The sequence below is a fragment of the Acinonyx jubatus genome, chromosome B3 (genome assembly GCF_027475565.1).
Source record: "Acinonyx jubatus isolate Ajub_Pintada_27869175 chromosome B3, VMU_Ajub_asm_v1.0, whole genome shotgun sequence".
Classification (NCBI taxonomy): Eukaryota; Metazoa; Chordata; class Mammalia; order Carnivora; family Felidae; genus Acinonyx; species Acinonyx jubatus.
Window position 1 is genome coordinate 119,248,845 of NC_069386.1, and position 21,052 is coordinate 119,269,896.

General features: G+C 57.2%; 2 protein-coding genes and 1 long non-coding RNA gene across 10 annotated transcripts in view; 1 reads left to right on the top strand and 2 right to left on the bottom strand.

Moving 5' to 3' along the window:
- LOC106974379 (uncharacterized) overlaps positions 1 to 220 on the bottom strand; it is a 153,706-nt gene extending 153,486 nt beyond the window's left edge. For both annotated transcript variants that reach the window (XR_008299545.1, XR_008299546.1), the window contains exon 1: positions 80 to 220. This is a non-coding gene — a long non-coding RNA (uncharacterized LOC106974379). The remainder of the gene's footprint in view (positions 1 to 79) is intronic.
- On the top strand, positions 159 to 20,687 carry VASH1 (vasohibin 1). 7 transcript variants are annotated; one of them, XM_027066232.2, is made up of 10 exons: positions 159 to 348; positions 1,719 to 2,104; positions 5,074 to 5,196; positions 7,861 to 7,938; positions 8,118 to 8,206; positions 9,313 to 9,372; positions 10,981 to 11,055; positions 13,722 to 14,103; positions 15,680 to 15,792; positions 16,685 to 20,687. In XM_027066232.2, exons 1-10 carry the CDS (start codon positions 159 to 161, stop codon positions 16,755 to 16,757), a joined length of 1,569 nt encoding a protein of 522 aa, XP_026922033.1. In that variant the 3' UTR covers positions 16,758 to 20,687. The 7 variants fall into 7 exon arrangements, with proteins under 7 accessions (XP_026922033.1, XP_026922034.1, XP_014927093.2 ...); XM_027066233.2 differs by having other exon boundaries at positions 9,316 to 9,372; XM_015071607.3 differs by lacking the exon at positions 7,861 to 7,938.
- ANGEL1 (angel homolog 1) overlaps positions 18,491 to 21,052 on the bottom strand; it is a 31,938-nt gene continuing 29,376 nt past the window's right edge. The window contains exon 11 of the transcript XR_008299544.1: positions 18,491 to 18,754. The gene's annotated coding sequence lies outside the window, so the exon portion shown is untranslated. The remainder of the gene's footprint in view (positions 18,755 to 21,052) is intronic.

Here is a 21,052-nt window from a genome sequence, read left to right on the forward strand (position 1 = left end):
AACCCTTTCGCTTCCAGAAGTCGTGACACTAACCCCCAGCCTCCGTTAAGGAACCCGCACGCCAGGGCTCTGCGCTCACCCGGTGTGACGAGCTCGGCTGCCAGATGGGGAAACTGAGGCCCACGGAGGGAAGCGACCTGTAGGATGTCCCGCAGGAAATGAGACCCGGTCCTCCAGGCCAGAACTCTCACTTCTACCCCCTGAGGGCCCCTGCGAGGTGCTTCCTTTCGGAAATTCCCGACCGCGGGCCTCCCGAGGCCGGAATCTCCACGCAGTTTGAGCTCCGTGTGGCACGTTGTGAGCTTCCTCCGCAGCTCGTCTCCGGCTTCGCCGCGCCCTGGGAGAGAGGTGAGAGCGGCGCGGACGACACCCTGCATCCTAGAGATAACTTGGGGCGCAGGGCTGGCGGCGGAAGGCGGAGGGCCCGCCGGGAACGCGCTGGCCCTTTAAGGGGGGGACGGAGCGCATGCGCGGCGCGGGCCGGAGTCGAGCCGGGTGGGCGGCGGGCGGGCAGGGGACGCGCGCGGCTGGCGGCAGCTGGGCCCTGGGGCGGCGGAGGCGGCGGCCTGAGCCTCGCGGAGCGGCTCAGCGTGGACCTCCCGCTCGGCGGCACTAGCGCAGCCCGCGCTTGCCGAGGCTTTATCACTCGCCTCCAGCTCCTTCCGCGGGCTGTGGCCGCGCGAGCCTCCGAGCTCTCCCTCCCCGTCCGGCGGTCCTTCCTCCTCCCACTCAGCCCGGGCAGCCGGAGCGCGAGAGGACCGCCGCGGAGCATCCTTCGCCCGGCCCGGCCGCGCCACCGCCCATGCCGCAGCCACTCGGAGGCTGCGACCGCGCGGCCGGAGCCCGCCGCTCGGTGACCTCAGCCTGGCCCCTGCGCGCCGCCCGAGTCGGCCCCGCTGAGCCCCCGGCCCCGGAGCGGGACCCGCGCCCCGCGATGGGTCGGCTGGCGCTGCGCGGCGCCGGGTGCCCGCTGTCCGCCCGCTGAGACGCGCCCGGCTCGGGACCGGCTGGGCCTTGGCGCCCCCCGCCGCGCCCTTCCCCCTTCTGGGAGCTGAGCTGCTGCTTCCTGGGGGCGAGGGGACGGGGGCCGAGACAAAGCCCACTTTGTGCGGGGAGTTGGCCGCGGGCGTGGAATGAGCGCGTCGGCGTGCGCCCCCTCCCCGCGCCCAGCCAGCTGTGAGTCTTGGCTCCCAGGCTCGTCGCGTCAGAGAAATCGCGCCCCCTCGTCACCCTCTTGTCCGGGGGTCCCGGCTCCGAGCTGATGCGGCGCGGAGTCCTCTCGGTACCCCCCGGAGCGCGCGCTGCTGTGAGCGTGCGAGATTTTGGAGACGAAATTGTTCTCCAAAACTACGACTTGGGGCACCCGGTTGGCCTGGACCCGGTGCCTTGACCCTCTGTGGCCGCAGGTGTGAGCTGTCTGGCCTCAGTTTCCCTCCGACTTTACTCTGCAAGCCCAGACTGCTGCCCGTCATTGTTCTCGCTGTCAAATGGGGGAGCTTTGTGATGGCTGCCAAGTTGGGGTGTGTTCTCTTTATCCCGTTTTACAAAAAGAACAAAGCCTTTAAGGCTGACCCCGGACCGCCACCTCTCTACCCCCTACTTCACGTTGAGGCACTGATTTTTTTTTTCTTATTGAGTAGTATTTTATTGTACAGGAGCCACGCCCTGGTTTCTTAAAGGCGCCTTGCCCTCTGTTTGGCCATGTGTTATCTCTGCAGCTGGTGTGTGGGAGGCCTCCTGTGAGCCACCTATTTTTTCCTGCCTCCTGATACATACTCCTACCCCCATCAAGGATTCGGGGATGCCAGGGGGGAAGAAGGTGGTCGGGGGTGGCAGCAGCGGTGCTGCCCCCACTGCTGCTGCAGTCCCCTCTGGGGTCAGACGCCTGGAGACCAGTGAAGGTGCCTCAGCCCAGAGAGATGATGAGCCAGAGGAGGAAGGGGAAGAGGACCTGAGAGACGGAGGCGTCCCCTTCTTTGTCAACCGGGGTGGGCTGCCTGTGGACGAAGCCACCTGGGAAAGGATGTGGAAGCACGTGGCCAAGATCCACCCCGATGGAGAGAAGGTGGCCCAGCGGATCCGAGGGGCCACAGACCTGCCCAAGGTAAGCATTGTGTACATGTGTTGGGGGGAGTGGTATATCAGGTTTTAGCGATCTTGGGGCTGAGAGAGCCAAATCACACTTTTCCTTGGTGGGGTAGGGGACCACTGGCATAGTAGCACTTTAAAAATACAAATAGGTTGTGCCTGTCCAGAAGAACTTTCTCTCAACTGCCTTTGAGGTTCTGTGAGATCCACATGCCCTGTTTCCAGGAGGCTTTCTTCCATCCCCTTTTTTTTTTTTTTTTTTACTTTTAAAAAGTAGTTATTTATTGAGAGAGCATGAGCAAGGGGGGCCGGGCATAGAGAGAGGGAGAGAGAGAATCCCAAGCAGCCTCCATGCTGTCAGTGCAGAGATGACACAGGGCTCGATCTCACAAACTGTGAGATCATGACCTGAGCCAAAATCCAGAGTCAGACACTTAACCGACTGAGCCACCCAGGCGCCTCTTCCATCCCTTTTTAAATACCCATGTTTTGTGGGCAGGGCAGCAGATTAACAAGTACACTAATGTGGCTTTACATCTTATTTGCTAAGCCGGTGAACTGTGGGCAGGCACGTAATAAATGACTAGGAGGACACAGGGCTTCAGATGTTGAGAAAATATTTTCATGCCCTATCCCACTGAGTTCTCCAACAGCCTTGTGAAACAAGTGTGGTTTGGGGCCCCATTTTACAGACGGAAAAACTGAAAACTCAGGATCCCACAGCTAGTAAGTGGCAGAGCCAGGACTCAGCCTCAGGTTTTGAAGTTCCATGCCCTCTGCTCTGCTGGACGCTAGATTCAGGGCAGTTAGAAAAAGGTCTGTGGAAACGAGTGAAGTGAGATAACCTTTCGGTGGAGGGCTGGCTCCATGATGGCTGCCCTTCAGTTGCATCACCCATGAAGACTGAGGCTGTGTCTCATTCATCTTTGTCTTTCCAGGGCTTTCTGTGTGGCTGGCACAACACAGGCACTTGCGTGTGTTTGCCGAATGAAAGAGTGCTTGAGACTTTCAGGCACACGATTTTTGGTTTTATAATGTTACGGTTAAGACTAAAGAAGCACTCTCAGGTGCAGAGACCTGAAATATCCAAAGAAAAGCCCTTTGGGCAAAGGTCAGAGCCCAGCGCTTAGTCGTGCCGGCTCAGTTGGAAAGTAAGGGGGCTCGGGAGAGTGGCAGTTAATGTGGAGTAGACATGGAGATGGCCTGTTTTGTTTCATTTCTACCAAGTTATCGGTAGAGCCATCAGAAATTGTCTTCTTGGAAAAGAGAATTCAGAGGTCGAAGGCTGAACAACAGCCCAGTATTTCCGAGGGAAATAAGATGGCTATGTAATTGTCCTATGTATAAACTTGAAATTTATTGAGCTAGTCCCCCATGATTGGACATAGTGTCTAATATTTTATTCTTAAGATGAACACTGCGGTGAAAATTCTAAAACATAAATTTGGGGGTCCATCCTTGGTTATTTCCTTGGGATAAATTCCTGAGAAGGAAGCACCGTGCCAAAGAATATGGATGTTGGTTTTGATCGCCCACCTGTCTGTGTGAACTCAAGCAGGCCCTCAGCCCATTGGAGCCAGTTTTCTCATCTGTACAATGGAGGGGATTGTGGTCAAAGTTAAATGAGAGACTATGCGTTAAAGCATTTCACCAACGGTAAAGTCTCAAGCCAGTAGTTGTTACTGGATGTCCATTCCCTCTTTTTTCAAATCTTTCCTCAGGAAGCCGGGAGGCTAGACTTCACTCGGCATCTGTAGCCCTAGGGCCAGAGCCACACGCCTCTCCCACAGCAGCAAGCTGGTGATTAGCAGACAGCTGTCCCGCCACCTTGCTTATATTTAAATCAGGCTGTGCAAGAGTGTGAAGGGTTCCCTGCAAAACTGTTACCACTCCTGAAGACTAAAATAAGTCAACGGATTCATGAGCCACCGGTCTGTAATGTCCTCTTGTCATCTTTAGCCATCACGTATAGGAAAGACACCCATGAAGAAATGAAGCCAGTATCTGGGTGGTGGGGGTTTGGAGATGCCAAGACTGACAGGAGTGTGGTGGGAGTGGAAGGAGTCTTGAGAGCAGACTGGAAAACTTCTAAACTGACCGTCAAACCACGGGACTGATGTCACAGGCAGAGGACCTACATGTCTGTACGAGGTTCCTTTTGGACCTCAGCCCAGAGTAGAAAAGTGGAGTCTGGGAGGCACCGGTGGCTGGATCCCAGAGTGTCAGCGGCAGACAGGACGATCACTAGGCTGGCCCCTCCCCGCGTGGCCATGCCCTTGGCATTCTCCGCAAAGGTCACATCATGGTGGGCCCAAGAGCTGTTTTGTTGGGAGAGTGTCATGTTTTAAAAGATCACTCGAGCCAAAATGTATAATTGGGAGATTTCACATAAAGATCCAGATTTTGGGCATCTTTTCAGAAAATGAGAAGATCTGGGAACAGAATCTATGATCGCACATAGCAGCTGGCAGCTGGAGCTGAGGAGGGGTCCCCCCTCCTCCAATTGGCCACAGTCCCCACCACCGCCTCGCCGCCTGCCTTCCCCTGTGTGCTGCTTGCCCCTGCCCCTGCCCCTGCGGGCAGTTCAGTCTGGGAGCCCTGCAGTGTCGTGTGATAAAAAGAGCTTGGCAGAAAAATCCAACACATTCAAATCCTAGTTCTCGCATAGCTGTTTTTGTGAGGAAGGCATGTGACCTCCTTGTGCCTCAGTTTCCTCGGCTGTAAAATGGGGATAATAGCAATACCGATGTCTGAGGGACTTGGGGAGAAGTTGATGAAGCCAGGCACGTGAAACAGGTGAGCATGTCATGTGTACCCAGCCAATGGAGCAAGGACTGAGGGTGCAGCGGTCACCCCACAGGTGCTTTAGGGGAACATCCTTTAAGAGGATGATCCAGTTTGTTGAAGGACAGCCATTTCTAAAAGGATCTCAGGTCCAGGAATAGTTTGTGTTCTTTCATAAGAATCTCTCCTTGATGTTCCAAGCTGTCACCACCTTTAAAAGCTCAGTGGCCACTCATCCCAGACCCAGCTGCTGAAGGTCTTCTGACTGTGGCTCTGGCCACGGAGCTCCTGCAGAATGGGAATTTGGACACCTCCTCCAAAAAGGTAACCCTGCCGGCGGCCTCGGCCTGTGCTGACCAATCGCTTTGGCACACGCTGTAACGACACCGAGCAGGAATTGAGCCTTCGCTGCGCGCCGGCCCCTGTTCTAAGGCCTCAGCACATAGCATCTCATTTATGCTATGAAATTGTTTCTCTTATGCTGCCCATTTCACAAACGAGGCGTCTGAGGCACAGAGGGATGTTAAGGAACTAGATGCCAGACAGCGGATGGCAGAGCTGGGATTTGGATAGTGATGGTCTGGTTCCAGAGCCGGCTCTATCGACCTCCAGGCTGTCCTGCCTCTTGCCGCCACATCCATCTGCGGGCTGTTGCACCTGCCCCAAGCATTCTCATTGCGCAGGGCTGACACGGCCTCCACCAGAAAGACTGTCTTATAGAATCCAGGACTTTAGGGATAATCCTTGGCCTTGGTAGTGGGGAAGGAGTTGTCCCCGGAGAGATCTGGGTAGTAGATCTCACTCACTGCCACGTAGCCCACTTAACCCCACCCCTTGACCCCTCCTGGCTCCCGGTTTGTAGGTGGGGGCCGGGGGGGGGGGTGCAAATCCGGGCTCCCAGTCCTAAAGCGGACCTGACCGTTTTGGATGTATAGAATCCTGCTTATTCATTTTGAGCGAATGAGTGTGTGCGTGAACATTCAGAAGGATGGGGTCTTGCACTGATGCACACAAGTTAACGTGAGTCATGCAGCTGGCCAGACGGCTCCTTCCAGCTATGCCTCAGTGGTGGCAGCCTTTGAGGCCCTGCTTGTGAATCCCACGTCTTTTTCTTTGCCTCTCTTGGAGTCATTTCCTTGTCCCAGAGTGACAAGTCCCTAGGTTCTCTGTCAGGATGGCCGGTGATACCCTGACCCAGGGCCGGCTCTGGTGAACGTAGCTCCCTCCTTGTTTGGAGTGTCCCAAGGGAGGGCGTATTTTCCGTCTCTATCCAGAGCTCCTGCAAGTCCCCAGAAGGCCTCACTTGAGAAGGGGATGACCTGTTTGCCTCTCAGGGACCTTCCACCTGAGGAGGTCAGGCGCCATGCTGTTCACAGCACAGTGTGAAGGAATTTTTCCAGTTCTTCTTCCACCTCCCCACTAACCCATATGCTGACACGGAGGGAGGCTGGGCTGGGCCCTCAGAGAGTTCTGGAGCTCATCTGGCAGAGTGGTCAGGAAGAGGGAGAGCCCCCCCACCGCCGCCCCGTCCTGGGGCTTTTATCCCCCTGGTGACTGTAAGGGGTGGCATCAGTTTGGGCAGCAGTGTAATGTGAAAAGGGGAAATAGCTTCCTCCAGAGAGAGGGGTCAGCTGCTCGGGACTGCCCAGACAGGAAGAAGGGGACCGGCAAGGAAGGGACAGGAAGTTCATGCAGAACTGTGCTCCGGACACGCCCAGCCGGGCCTTCCCTCCTGCATCTTTACCCTTTAGAGCCAGTAGGGGTCTGTCATAGCTTGTCCTGTGTCCCAGTCATCAGCGGCACCCCAGACATGAGTGTGCGGTGGTCACTGGTGTGTCGCCTCCCTCCACATGAGGGCCCCAGACATTGTAGCCCCGTTGTTTTAAAGGCTGTGCCCTGTGGGCTCAGCTTCTCATTGCAGGGAGAACCTCCCCCACCCCAGCCCTGCCCCAAGTTCACACAGGGCGCCTGCTTTGCCCTTTCCCTCGCACATAACCCCTATCCATGCAGACTGACACCCTCAGCGGCCCCAGCCTGCCGGGTGGGCTCCATGTGAACTGAGGGGGTGGCTGGGCGGAGGCCTCAGGGGGAGCAAGAGAGACCTCTTTGTGAGGAGCCTGAGGCCACCTCCCAGCAGGATATCCTGGTGGCCAAGGGGGAGCCCCCACAGGTGGGCTTTATTCCTGGAAGTCTGCTGCTTCCGCCTGGAGGAGTTCTGTAGCCCCAGAGGGCCCCCAGCTGGTGCCTTTCTGGGCCACCTCAGCCTCACTGGCTTGATGTGGCCAAACTGCAGGCTCCCCGGGCCTGAGAAGGGGGCCTGTGGCCTGGGGCACACAGCTGTGCAGTGCCTCTTTCCTGGAGACTGCCTGGCTGCGGGTCTGCGGCTCCTGACCTGAGTCCTGGCAGCCGGGCAGCCCACGGGTTCTGGCCATCAGGAGGTGCCTGCCTGGCACGCCCCCCTCCATCTCCCCGCTTCCTGGGCTGGGCACTGGAAAGTCTCTTCTGGTGAGGAGGAGAGCCCAGTTACCTGGTTGCTCATGTTGCTTGCAGACGTGGAGCTGGCAGGAAACAGGGTGTTGAAGGGGGAACATGGCCAAAGCAGCCAGGCCATGGCAAGCAGATCCATGGCAAGACCTGTCCCAAAACGTCCCTCCCGCCGGGCAGCGCTGACCTCCTCAGCAGCCCAGTTCACAGCTGGAGGGCCTGTGCCTTCCCGTGTGCTGTGATCCTGGGGCGCACTCATCCCCCCCCCCCCCACGGGAGGGGCACCCCAGCCCAGGCAGGGCAGGGAGGGAAGGGGACACCAGGTAAATTAGTTTTGATCCAGCACTTGAACCAGAGCAAATCCCGAATGCAAATGAACTTAACCCCAATATTGACATTCTTGTTAAGCCTTGAAGTTGATGAATTCAAATTGTTAATAACTTGAAGTTGTTACAATTCAAAACAGCTGGTGAGGCAACCTATGTTTTTCTAAAATTATTACAGAAGCATAAAATTCAAACCTCGACAGAAGCTCCAAATGAGGAATGCCGTCAAGTGCCAGGAAGGAGAGAAATGGCCATGGTGGGGGCCTGACCGGAGTCTCTGGCAGGAGTTGCCAAGGACAGAGGCTCGGGATAGGAAGGAAGGGGGAGGCCATCTTTGGGTGGTGGCTTCTCTGGGGGCTAATCCTGGGTGTCGGGTGGCTGGAAGCTCCAGGGTGAGCCTCCCTGTAATGACCAGCGCTCTTTCTCGGTCCCTAGATTCCCATACCGAGTGTGCCTACGTTCCAGCCCTCCACGCCCGTCCCTGAGCGCCTGGAAGCTGTGCAGCGCTACATCAGGGAGCTGCAGTATCCTCCCTGGTTCAGGGTCATGGCCACCATCTGGCTGGCATGCTGGTCCAAACACCCAAGTGGGGCTTTTTTCAGACAGGGCTGGAGAGGCATCAGCAGAGCAGCCGGATCCCATAGCTCCCAAGAGTGCCACTCACAGGTGACCTCTGTGTCCATCTCGTGGTGCCAGCACAGCCTGACTGCTGGAGGGTTTTATCTGATGAATGCCAGACCCACTCGGGCCTCCCTACCCACCCCCCCACCCCCACTCCACCTCCTCTTCATGACAGGGCAGTGTCTTCTGAGCGACCCGCTGGTGGGATGGCCGTGTCTCGGGCCGCCAGCACAGACCCTCCTCTGCTGTCCATCCAGACCCAGTAGGAGAAAGGAGCAGCTCCCGCGGGGCTGTTTAAAAGCTGTTTCATAAGCAATAAGTGGGGGGCAGATGGAGGAGAACAAGGATTTGACACTCCAGGAGGTAACTTCCACATCTTGGAACATTCTCCTAGTCCTTTGCCGTTCTCTCCCCTGGTAGGAGGCTGGCTGCCTAGCATGGAAAGACCTGGCCCCTCTGAGCCTGGTTCCCCGGGGTCCCTGCTCTGGGCCTTTCCATCCCCCTGTGCCTGCTCAGAGCTGTGTGTCCTGAGTCCTCTCCCTAGGCCCTTCAAGCTGCACATGTGACAGGAATGGAAGGACCAGGCATGGGTCCTGAGCAGGAGAAAAGACAAGCTCGTTAATGGAAATTGGGTCCGGTCCTTCCATTTCCCAGTGGGGAAGCTGTGGCCCAAAGAGGGGATGCCTTTGGCTCAGGAGCACCGCCCAGCACTTTGGTTGCGTTGGACCCCTGCTCCAGCCCGGTCTCTGTTCACGCTGCTTCTCGGCTGGTTGGAAAATGGGAGTGTGCTGCAGAGGGCTGTCCACTGCTCAGTCTCCCCTCAGGTGCTCTCCTCTGCTCTCAGATGTTCCAGTCTTCAGCATCCTCCAAGGTACCTTGTGGAAGCACTTTGTGGGGTTCTTACCCAGCCTGCACCCCAGGAGTGCTGGGCCCCAGAACTTGGGGATGGGTGGGGACAGAAGGGCACAGCTCTTCCAGAACAAGCTAGGAAGCCCTTAACTGGCACCTGCAGGTACAATCACACAGGGACACAGTTCTTTGAAATTAAGAAGAGCAGACCTCTGACAGGGTAAGTTTGGGGAACACCCTGCCCCTCTGCATCCAGGCTAATAGTGCCCCCAGGTAGGCTGGAGCACCTGGGGAGAGCCTCTGGGCGGAAGCTTATGAGGCAGGGAGGGACACTTCCCAGGGGAGCCAGCCAGTAGGGGCAAGTACCACTGTGGGGCTCTAAGGTTGTCGTACAGGGGGACCCTCTGGCCGAGATGAATATCCAGGGCCTCCTTGATGGAAACCCCAACATCTGTGCTGAGCTATGTGGGGTGATGGGCAGCCCCCCCAGTTTTCCTTGGTGATGACAGAGGGTGGTCCCAGGTAGATGTCCGTACGTGAGCCTTCTTTTTTTTTTTTTTTCTTTAATAAGAACTGAGCCTGGCAGGAGAGAGCCAGCCCTCCCGTTCTCTCCTTTCTCTGCAACTGCCTACATCCTCCCCGTTGCAGGGCACCTGTATGTTGCCCCACTTGCCTTGCTGGACTCCATCCTAGTCATTTAGTACAAGGCCCAGGGTCTGAGAAGCAGGGACCCCTGGGAGAGAAGTTTGCATCTCTCTGTTCCCTTCCTTCACCCCATGCAGACCTCTAGCTGGTTTCACCCCAGAGAAGCCCTAAGGGCAAAGCAGAGTGAAGAGCGATCGCCACAGCTGGGTCTGGGGGCTCAGTCGAAAGCTGCGTGCAGGCTTAAAATCCTGTGTTTCAGAAATTAACTTGAATTTTACATCTTCACATATAGTCTGTCCATGTTTGCTTTCTTACGAAAACTACTTAAAATGGTTTGTTTGCTAAACTGTTTCGTTACCCCCTCTCCAAACCCCTGGGTAGAATCCAGCCTCCCTAACACAGAAGCTTTGCTCTTGTTGTCCCGTGGTTGCCGTGTGCTGGGAGCCCAGCTCCAGCCTCGTTGGGATGGTGGGATGTAGGAATCCAACACCCTCCTGAGCAAAGTCAGTGGCCGGGCTGCATTCCCAGGCCTGACAGCAGCATTTGGCGAGGAGGAAGGAAACAGCCTCAGGGATAGGCTGTCTTGAAGTGGCCTGAATTGCAAGTTCAGGAGCAGACCAGGGAGTCGCTGGGCAGTTAACTGCCTGAGATCCTGTGTCTCTGCCCTGGGCAGCTGGCCAGCTGTGGGGGAGCAGTTGTAATCAATTACAAGCTCTTTGGAGAAGCCATGGTTGAGTCAGGGGTGTTCACTGTGCTCCGGAAGGGACAAGAGCAATGCCATCGTCCCCAGCATCCTTGGTATGCTTTCCCACCGGCCCCTGCAACACCGTCTTCATAGAAGGCTCCCAGCCTGGTGGGTGTCAACGATCTGCCTACCAAGGCACAACCCCCATTCATGCTCCCCTCTCCCAGAAGTCTTTGGAGCTGGAGTCTGGGGTGGGAGGAGGAAGTGAAAGGAGGGGAGGGGAGGAGAGAAGGAAGGGGACTTCTTTATTTTCAGTGGCTGCCTCTTTTCTCCCCCCTTAGGCTCAGGACAGACTTGGAGGGGTGGGCAGGTGCTGGGCCCGAGCTGGAAGGGAGGGAGCTGTCGGTCCTGTCGCACTTCTAGACTTGCTTCCTCCTTCTGACCACCCCCTACCAGACTGGAGAATCTGTCCTCAGTGTTCTGCCTCCCTCCCCCCAGGCTGATGGACCTGGCCAAGGAGATGACCAAAGAGGCTCTGCCAATCAAATGCCTGGAAGCCGTGATCCTGGGAATGTATCCTTCCTTGGCCCTTGGAGACTAGAGGCAGGTGGGCTTAGCCCTTCTGAGCCTCAGCTTCCTCCTCTGGAAGAGGAGGGCTGGATGAGCTTCAGAGCCCTCCCAGCAGTCATGAACTTGGTCCCAAAGTGAAGGAGCTCGAGGGGGAGCTCAGTCCCCAACGACTCAGTTGCTAACTTTCCAGGCCCACCGGGCAGCTCTTTTCTGAGTCCTCTGGACACCATTACTGTGCTCTCTGAACCCCAAATCAAGGCACACTGTCTCACAAAGGCTCTTGTGCCATTTCTGAGAACCAGAAAGTCTGGGAGAAGCCTTTGAATGCCCAAATATTGGCATTTGCAGGACATGTTGATTTGTAGAGATGTTAGATGGGGTCTTTGAAATAGAACTGGCTTAAAAAAAAAAGTTTCTTGGTCACCCCCATCCAAAGGGCAGAACTGAGGCCTATAGCTGGGTCATCGGATATCTAGGTGGGACAGACAAGCCCCTGATCAGAGCAGGAGGGAGACTGGTGTTCGTGGCCAGTTCTGTGTTCTAGGAGTCCATGCCTCAGCTCTAGCCTTTTGTTTTGTTTTATTACAGAAAAATTTAAGCTTGTACAAACAGAACAATATAATGAATCCCATGTGCCCAATCACTCAGTCTTACCAGTTCAAGGCTTATGTTGATTAGCCTCTGCCCACCCCTCCCATCTCCCCCTATGGACACCTACCCGCTCTTAAACATTCTGTCTGCCTCCCCACCGTCCCCGGGCCCTGATGTAGGTGCCTGGCTTAGTGCTACAGAAAGGGCAGCAGGGGAGCTGCCTAACAGAACAAGGGGTCCACTCCCTGGGACAGATCGAGGAGGAGAACACGGTGGTCAGGCCAGGAACACAGCTCCCCTGAGGAGGATTGTCATCTGAGGGGGGCACTCCCCCCACCCCTCATGGACATACCTACCTTAAATTGTACAAAGGAACTACAGGCCCACCTCCTCAGTCCCCTCCCGCAGAGGCCCCAGGAGCTCACTCCTGACAAGCTTTGCCCTGTCTGAAGGGTTCTTTGTCGGGATGTGCCTGAGAACTGATTCAGGCCACTGCCAGTGCCTCCGTCATGCTCCCACATCGTCTTCTTCAGGGGCCACGCACACCAAAGTGGAGACAGAGACAGAGAGAGACGGCTTCCTCCCCACAGTGCTCACGGAAAGCTGGTCCAGGCAGGATTATGTGGTCCCAGAGGCCTCTCAGAGGTTACCTCATGGCTCTTGGACAGGAAGATGACAAGAGCAGCTCCCATCTGGACTGGAGCCCCTCAGCATCCCCACAGAACGGCCACTGTCTCCTCGTTTGTTGTGCACACAGTGGACGCTATACTGAGTTTGTTCCCGTGTCTCTTCCTCGCTGCTCCTTGAGCCTGTTGTGCCTTGTTCATCTATGTGTCCTCAGACACTTGCAAGGAGTTGGGCTCAGGAAGCACGGTAGTGACTGACAGCATAGACTTTAGGGTCAGGCCGACCTGGACTTGAACCCTAGCTCCGCAGCTTCCCACCGTGTGACCCCAAGCTCATTCCTTAACATCTCTGAGCCTTGGAGCCCCCTCTGCAAAAGGGCACGACGGTAGTGTCTGTCTCACAAAGTTGTTAGGACAACTGAACAAGTCACTGCGAATAGGACCCTTGGTACAGTGTCTGTTCGGGGTATCTGCTCCAAGCTTTTATCCGTTCATCTTCTTCTCGTGTGTTCAAGAAGAGTTTATTGAGTAACTGTTAGGTGCCTGGCTCCGTGCTGGTCCCCAGACAGGCATCAGGGAACATGGTCACACAAGGTCTCAGCTCTCAGAAGTTTGCATTCCGGCAGGGGAGACAAACGCAAGCAAGCAAAGAAGCAAAATCATTACCGAGTGTGTGTGTGTGTGTGGGGGGGGGGGGGGGGTGTCCCGGAGAAAAGAAACAGGAGAGCTGACTTGGATTAGAAGGGGAGGTCAGCCATGACAGCTAAGCCTGAGGTGTGACAGGAGCAGGCCAAGGCACAAGGGGAACAGTCCTGTGGTGGAAGGGAGGAGCTGGTGCAGAAGGTGCTCTGTGAGAAATCCAGGTGGATGGAGCGACTGCACGGGCAGGGCAGGCGGGGTACGAGGTCGGAGTGGGCAGCTGGTCCAGGCGGTGCCGGCCTCCTAGGCCAGGCCGACGGGAGTTTTGGTGGGTAGGCATGTGTGTCCTTTGGCAGGGCGTGGGGCAGCGAGGGAAAGAGAAGTGTCTGCGTCTGGAGGGATGTATGTGTGACAGAGAAAACGGGAGAGTGTCTGAGAGCGAATGTAGGGGCGGGCGAGGGGAAATGTGTGTGACTGGTGGAAGGAGGGTGCGGGTGGGGGGCCCCTCTCGTTCCTCCTTCGGCCACGGGGACCCTGGAGAGCCCTGCAGTCTGGAGTTAGCTATTCATACTTTGTGAGCCCCACTTGACATCATGACAGCGGCCACTAATCGCTGGGTGCCTTGCCCAGCCGGTGACTTTATTGGGCACCTACTGCATGCTCGGCTCCAGGCGGGGTGCAGGGGGCGGGGTCGGGCTGTGGAGTCGGGCCAGACACGGGGTGTCCCCCAGGAGCCAGGGTGGGGGGGCCCCGCGGGGTGCATCGACCCCGCGCCTCTCGCCGCTGTTTCCTTAGCCGGGCTGGCGGGCGCAGTTACCTCACCAACAGCATGCCCACCCTGGAGCGCTTCCCCATCAGCTTCAAGACCTACTTCTCAGGGAACTACTTCCGCCACATCGTGCTGGGGGTGAACTTCGGCGGCCGCTACGGGGCGCTGGGCATGAGCCGGCGCGAGGACCTGATGTACAAGCCGCCGGCCTTCCGCACGCTCAGTGAGCTCGTGCTGGACTACGAGGCTGCCTACGGCCGCTGCTGGCACGTGCTCAAGAAGGTGAAGCTGGGCCAGTGCGTGTCCCACGACCCGCACAGCGTGGAGCAGATCGAGTGGAAGCACTCCGTGCTGGACGTGGACAGGCTGGGCCGCGAGGACTTCCGCAAGGAGCTGGAGCGCCACGCCCGCGACATGCGGCTCAAGGTCAGTGCCGGCGCCCACCCTCCGCCCGGCTGTGGGAGTGGAAGGGCCACCGCCGCTTCTCCAGGGAATGCCACCAATCCCCTCACCTCGGCCCCCACCCCAGCAGAGGTGGCGTGAGGCTCCAGGGCATGATAGGGGTGAACCGGCTACCGTTGCTCCTTGTTGTTGACACCGGGCCGGGGAGGGCCCTGGAAGGAGGCAGCAGGTGAGCTGGCTGTGGGCAGAGGGCAAGTCCAGAACCTGGGGAGAAGGGCAGGGGTAAGACCCTCCGTGAAGCCGTTGGCCGGGAAGCCATGGGCTGTCGGGAGGGAAAGTAGGGCCAGGTGCAAGCAGCCTCCATCAGTCTTGTGTCCTGACTCTTGAGTACCCAACCCCCACATTCAATAAAGGACTGGGAGGAAGTCAGAAAAAGGAAGAAGTCATGCCATGGGAAGATGATGAGGATGCGTGTTCCTTCTCCCTCTTTCCTACCTGCAATGAACGGGGGGGGGGGGGGGGGGGGGTAGTACCCCAGCAGGTGGGCCAAGCTGCTGAGAAGCTTGCCCCCACCCAGCCTTACAGTGAACAGATGGTGGTCTCTTTTTGGGTCCCCCTGGACCAGGGTACCTCCCCTGGAGCCTGCCTGGGCTCTCCTGGGTTCAGCCCCTCCCCATTGCTTGTTCACTATTGAACCCAGGAGGCTGGCTGGTGGCAGGTGGGAGCTCTGTTTTCAGGGCACGAAACTGAAGTGCACGTCGCCCAGTAGCTTCCTTACAGGTGGTGAGGAGGTGGGACAGGAGCTCAGTCTAGAAATAGGGAATGTAGGCATGTCACAGGTGCCCCGGCAGGGCGTGTCAGAGCTCAGCTGGCCCCGCCTTGCCAGGCCTCAGGCCTGACCTTGTGCGGTGACCACACCTTTCCCCAGGGTAGAAGCCAGCTGCGGTGACCTTGCTTGGCTCTCGGGGGCTGGCCCTCCCCTGCATATCACCAGTTGCCCAGCACCCTGGCTTCTGCTGCTGGAGTAGTACTGGGCTTCAAAGCGGGCTGGACCTAGAGTTGAAGCCAAGAGTTCCCTATTCTTTAGCACTGTGATTCCCAATCTATTTGGCGCTCAGGACTCCCCAAGTTATTTGTCCCCCTCTGGCACCCCCACGCTGTGTTTTGAGAATTCCGGTCAAGCTGACCATGCTGTGTAAAAGGGGATTTGGTCACTTTTCTCATTTTTTCCTTTATCGTACATAGCCACCAGTCTGAGCTTCTGCTCGTCTTGAGATAGCCAATGTTCCCCTTGGGGCTGGTAGATCCCGCCCAGAGTTCAGACATAGGCTGCTTCCCCAGCTGTCATGTTTGTCTGGCATGGGTAAATAGCCAGAGGGCTATTTTCCTGAGGGCTTCTTACAACAGCACAAAGCTCGGTGACTTGCCCGTAAGTGCAGGCTGTCCTGCAGAGGAAGCTCTGCCCGGCAGCTTTAGTTCCTGGGAAACAGGTTCGGGATGACCCTGCAGACAGGGCAGTCTCAGGGCTTTTGGCTTGGACAAGGCAGGAGGGGCTCTAGGGAAGCCTTAAGTGAGACTTTGTTTCTTCCTCCACACCAAGATTGGCAAAGGGACTGGCCCTCCCTCCCCCACCAAGGACCGGAAGAAGGACGTTTCCTCCCCACAGAGGGGCCAGTCCAGCCCCCACCGCAGGAACAGCCGCAGCGAAAGGCGGTGAGGGATGGGGTTGTGCCTGGGGGGGTGGGGGGATGCTGGTGAGGGACCTGGGGGAGCCTGAAGAAGGCTTTTCCCTCTCATCTTCTAGATCCCCACGTTTTCTCACCCTTTTCCCGCCCTTCCTTTTTTGGCCCCCGCCAGAGGCAGGCGATGTAGGTTTGGTGCGTTTAGGCGTTTGTGTTGCTACCTCCTGGTAGAAGTGCTGTCCCGTTTCCCCGGAGAAAATGCCACTCACTGGCCCACTGGCTACTCCATGCTCTTGCCAGAGCAAGAGGACCCACACAGAGGGTCTAAGATAGCTCGTGTGGGAGGGAGCGTGGGAGGGGTGGGCCCCTGTCAGACAGGGAACTCTCCCAGTGGTTGGGAGAGGTTAACATCAGATTGCGGCTAGCAGGCCACGTTGATGGTGACTTTGCCCCTGCGAGAAACATCCCATTAAAATACCAGGCCGCCTCTTCTGGTGTGTCCCCTACATGTGGGTCTGGCTCTTGATTTAGTGTCATTGTCATTCAGGAGCCACAGCTCGGGGATGGTTAAGGGGCACAAGCAGGCCTCTGATATGCAGTGTCATTCGCTTGGACCTAGGCAGCTTTTGTAGAGAACAGATTCCCCACGCAGGGAGGCACACAGTTCAGCTGTTACAGCCAACCGCGGACTAGGGGACCTCCAGCAAAGAGCAAGAGCCTGCAAGAGAGTGGAGGGACCACACTCAGGACAGCACAGGCAGGACAGGGTTCCAGAAACACACTTCCACGTGGACTTTACTGCTGCATTTGGGGCACCTTGAAGAAGGGAGGGGGGAGTGACCAGGAGCAGCCACTGCTTGTTCCCTCCTCCCCCACCTCCCTGCCAAGCCCCTCACCCTTTCTCCATTCTCTTTTCCCTGCAGGCCATCGGGTGAGAAGAAGCCTTCTGAGCCCAAAGCCATGCCGGACCTCAACGGGTACCAGATTCGGGTGTGAGGCACGTGGCAGTGCCCAGCCTCACCACTTCTGGCTGGGATCCATCTGCCAGAACCAGCCTCATTCGTGGGGAGGGAGAGGCTGGTGACCGGGCAGGGTGAGAGGCAGCAGGAAGAGCCTGTCCCAGCTCAGCCACCCAAGCTGTTGCCCCTCCCGCTGGGCCAAGCCCCTTAACTTTGGGCCAAGAAGCAGTTAGTATTTTCTTTGGAGTTTTTAACCCAGTAACTGAAGTTTAAGGGATTTGGGGAAAACAAAACTAATGGATCTGCCGGTGGCTGGAAGGCCAGTGCTTAGGACATCTAAGTGCCACAAGGCTGAGCAAGGAGGGGGTTGCTGGCTCTGCTGGTGTCCCTCTGGGATTTGAGTCCATCCTACCTGTGGGAAATTTCCCAGCCCCCTAAGCCTGTGGCAGGATGGGGGTGGGGAAGGGGGAGGGATGGAGGTGTTCCTCCAGTTCTGTCTGCCCTGGCAGAATCTTGAGCCAGGGAACGGGAAGCAGGGTAGAAATCATCCTGGGAAAGGTCTGTGTGGCCAATATCAGGAGCTTGGCACAAGGCCACATCTGCCCCAAGAGCAGAGTCCATGGCCCAGGACAGCCCTGTGCACTTGTGGCCCATGGACAGTGCTGTGTGGGCTGCAGGAGAGCCCAGGAGAGACCACTGGGGGAGGAAATCCCAGGCCCAGCTCCTACCTAGTCTCCTTACTTAGCCCAGCTCTGCCTGTTGCTGAAGCCCAGGGGGCTCCCTGCAGAGGGGCTGAGCCTTGCCAAAGGCCCAGAGTTGCCCTGGGCTCAGCATGACTGTAGGGACTGAGCAGACCCAGTGGGTCCAGGAAGCATGGCTGGGGACAGAGTAAGACACTTGGGCCAGGGGCTATCCCCTGGCAGTCCTGTCCCCAAGGGTGGGGGTGAGAGGCACTGCTACTCCCCCCTTTCTATTACCTCAGTCCTTGCTGTGAAAACAAAGACCAGATCAGGATGCTTGTGCCTCGTGCCTGTCTCCCCTCATTTAGCAACCTGTCTAGGTTTGGGGGTACCAGTGATGATCAGATTTGTTGCATGTGGCTTGTCAGGGAAGAATCTGGATAGCTGGAGACTACACAGTCTGCCTGGCAAGTGTGAGACACCTGGCAGGCAAGTGAGAGGTGGAAGGAAGTTGGCAGGGTTGGGGGAAGGTTCTGGAGGCTCAAACAACAAGGACGTGGTAGGGCAAGGGTGCGGCTGACACCACAGAGGAGTAAAGACTGAGAAATGAGGAGCGTAAGTGAGAAAAGGATGTGGGAGAGAGTTTAGAATCGGGCTGCTTGGGGAATAGTGAGTTCTCTGTTGCTGGAAGTATCCAAGCAAAGTCTGGATGGCTACTTGTCAGAAAGCTGTAGAGAGGGTTCAGGTTATGGAAGGGGTAGCAGGATGAGAGGACCATCAAGGTTTCATTGCACTGAAATGGCTGGGGTTCAGCCAGGGGCTAGGCCCTGGAAAAGGGAGGACCAGAACCTCAGATGCCCACGGGGCCAGACGGGGGATTAAAAGGGCAGCAGGGCTGGGTGGGCACTGTGGCAAATGAGAGAGGGCATATCCCTTTCAAGCAGCAACTATTGCTCAGCTATTCTCAGAATGTGGGCCCTGCATTACCAGATTGTCTGTTTTTCCAGAAGCCAGAACTCTGAATTTTTTATGTGAAATACCCTGATTTTTAAATGTTGGCAATCAGTTCAGAAAATGTAAAAACCCAACATGAAAGAGAATGCCAGTTTGTAATCTCTGAGGTAGAGTTTGCGCTGGGGAGAAGTCCAGTGAGATGCTTTCAGAACAGTTTGAGGCTTCCCAGAGCAAGCTGGGCCAGGGCAGCGTCCTCACCGCTGAAGCTTCTCCCGGGGAGGGCAACTGGCCCAGGTTTGTCCTCTTCACGCTCCTTGCCGACCAGAGACCCACCAGGGTCACCAGTGGGGGTGGAGTAGAGATGGCACAGTTCCCAGCCTGCCAGGGAGATGGATGGGGCCTGAGAAGCAGAGAAAGAGGGAGGGAGGGAGACAGGATGCCTTTGCTGATGCGAGTGCTGTCGGGGAAGCCCCAGGGGCTGGCAGCTCTCCATACCAGCAGCTTCTGGCCCAGAGCCAGGCCCAGCAGGAGGGCCAGCTGGGCAGTCCCTTAGGTTATTCAGGGGTCACTGGGCCCTGGGGAGGGACCTAACCTGCCCCTGGACTGTAGTCCCCAGCCAGACCAATTCAAGGGCCGTCATGACCCCTGACTCACCATCCCATCCCATCCCTGTTTTTAGGGAGTGGGGTGGTGGTCCCCATGTTTCCACATCTACCAGAGGCAGGGATGGCTCACTCTGGGAGGCGTGCAGCTGAAAATGAATGAGGCCTTTTCTAGGTCTATGTGTGGGTGCCTCCTGCAAGCCACTTAGCAACAGGGGAGGGACTCAGGACCTGTGGACCTGTGGACCCTAGGGCTCGAGAGAAGAGAGGGGAGAGGGGATTAGGGTCAGGGAGAAGGGGGGGGGGGGGAGTTGCTCAATCCACAGGCTCCTTTCCCAGAGCCCTCTGGGGAGACAGAGTGAAATGAGGCCCACCCCTGTTGCTGCCCGCAAGAGGGAGCTGATCACCCTGAGCTGATAACCCCCAGGAGCCCCCTTCCTTGCTGAGACCTTGGGCCTGTGGAGGCCACCACAGGATACAGCGGTGCTTTTTAATTTATTTTTAACATTTTCTCATATGTAGCAACCCCTCCTCCCCTCCTGAGCATGTTTACACAGGCTCTGCTCCCTGGGGCTGGCCTGACTGCAGTTTCTGGGGAGGCAGAGGCAGGGACTTTGGGGCCTTAGTCACCATCCTTGGTTTCACCTCATCTACTTCCTGTGAGGAACAGGGGTCTGGCTCCTGACTCAGGACTGCCTTCCATCACCCAGTGGGGGCTCCTCTGCCCCTAGGGGTGGGAGCTGCTCACTGAGGAGGGCCCAAGGTGAGGTCAGAGAAAGCTGCTTAATGAAGGTGGGTCAGGGTGGCGATGACCACTCCCCAAAGCCCGGCTCCTTGTGCTCAGTGCCAGCTCAGAACACTGGGAAACAGTGTTTAGAGCACCTTCCTGCCCACCTTAACTGCCAGTCCTCTCCCTCCCATGGCCTCAACACAGTCATGTTCCCCTCATGCCAGACCCCATCCTTCCTGGGTGTGGCCAAGTGGGGAGGGTAGCAGCCCCCCAGCCCAGGTACCATGAAGCCTAGGGCCAGGGTTCCAAGGAGTAGAAGGGGCCCAGAGGTTGGCTGTGTCTGATTTCTGACCCTGTCTGCCAGCACACGCCCCATTCCTTCCATCTTGGACTTGACCTCCTGGCTCCGAGCTAGGGTCCAGTTCTGGTCAGCAGCGTGCCCAGAGGCCCATGTATCTGTGTGCACCCTGGGTCCCCTGCCTGAGTAGCTTTTTGGCTTTGATGTAACATCCCCAGGCCCACCCTCTGGCCTCGAAGTACGGGAAGGCGCAAAGCTGGGCTGGCACACTGACTGCATTCTTTGTGCCAGAGCACCCTGTGCTGCAATCTCTACTTGTTCCTGCTGAGAAACCAGCTGAAGGGTGGGAAGGCCTCTGGAGTGTGGGGCTGGAGGGGTCCTGCCCCAGGCCGCACAGGGCTGCTGTGGTGCTAGCTGCACGCTCAACAGTGTTGACCTCCGTGCCACATCCTGGTGTTCCTGGGTCCCAAGTTCCCCTTTCTCTGGTGTGCTTGGCCTCAGGGGCCTGGTGATGGGAGATTCCCCTCCCTTAAGCTTTGTGTTGGGCTGCCTGTGGGACCAGACTTTGTCCTTCCTGCTCTTCCCGTGTCAGTATTGTTCTCTCCCCTCTCACTTTTACACCCCTCTCATTGCTGTGCTCAATTTTTTCCTGAAATGAATAAAGGCTCCCAGCTCCGGTTGCACGGGCTGGGCAGAAACCACATGGAAGCCTTGTCTCCTTTCCCCTGGGAGCCACGCCTGGAGCCTGGCCACCCACCAGTGTCAACCTCGGTGGTTCCAGAAAAAAACCTGACCAGAGGTGAGGGGAGCCCGAAACTAGCCAACAGGAACCCTTAAGGCCTCTGAAGTCAGGGTGACTCCTGAGGTCCCAGACTGTCACCCTCAGCCTGCTGAAGCCGCTCCACTCCTGTTGATCCTACCCTGGGAGATCTTTCCCACTGGCTGTAAATGAACCCTTCTCCCTCACACAGCCCGCTTGAGCCCCGCAGGCCAGCACCTGCTCCTCCTATCCCAGTCCCTAACAGGTCCCCAGCAGTCCCCCGGAAACAGAGGAGGAAGGAGGAGTAT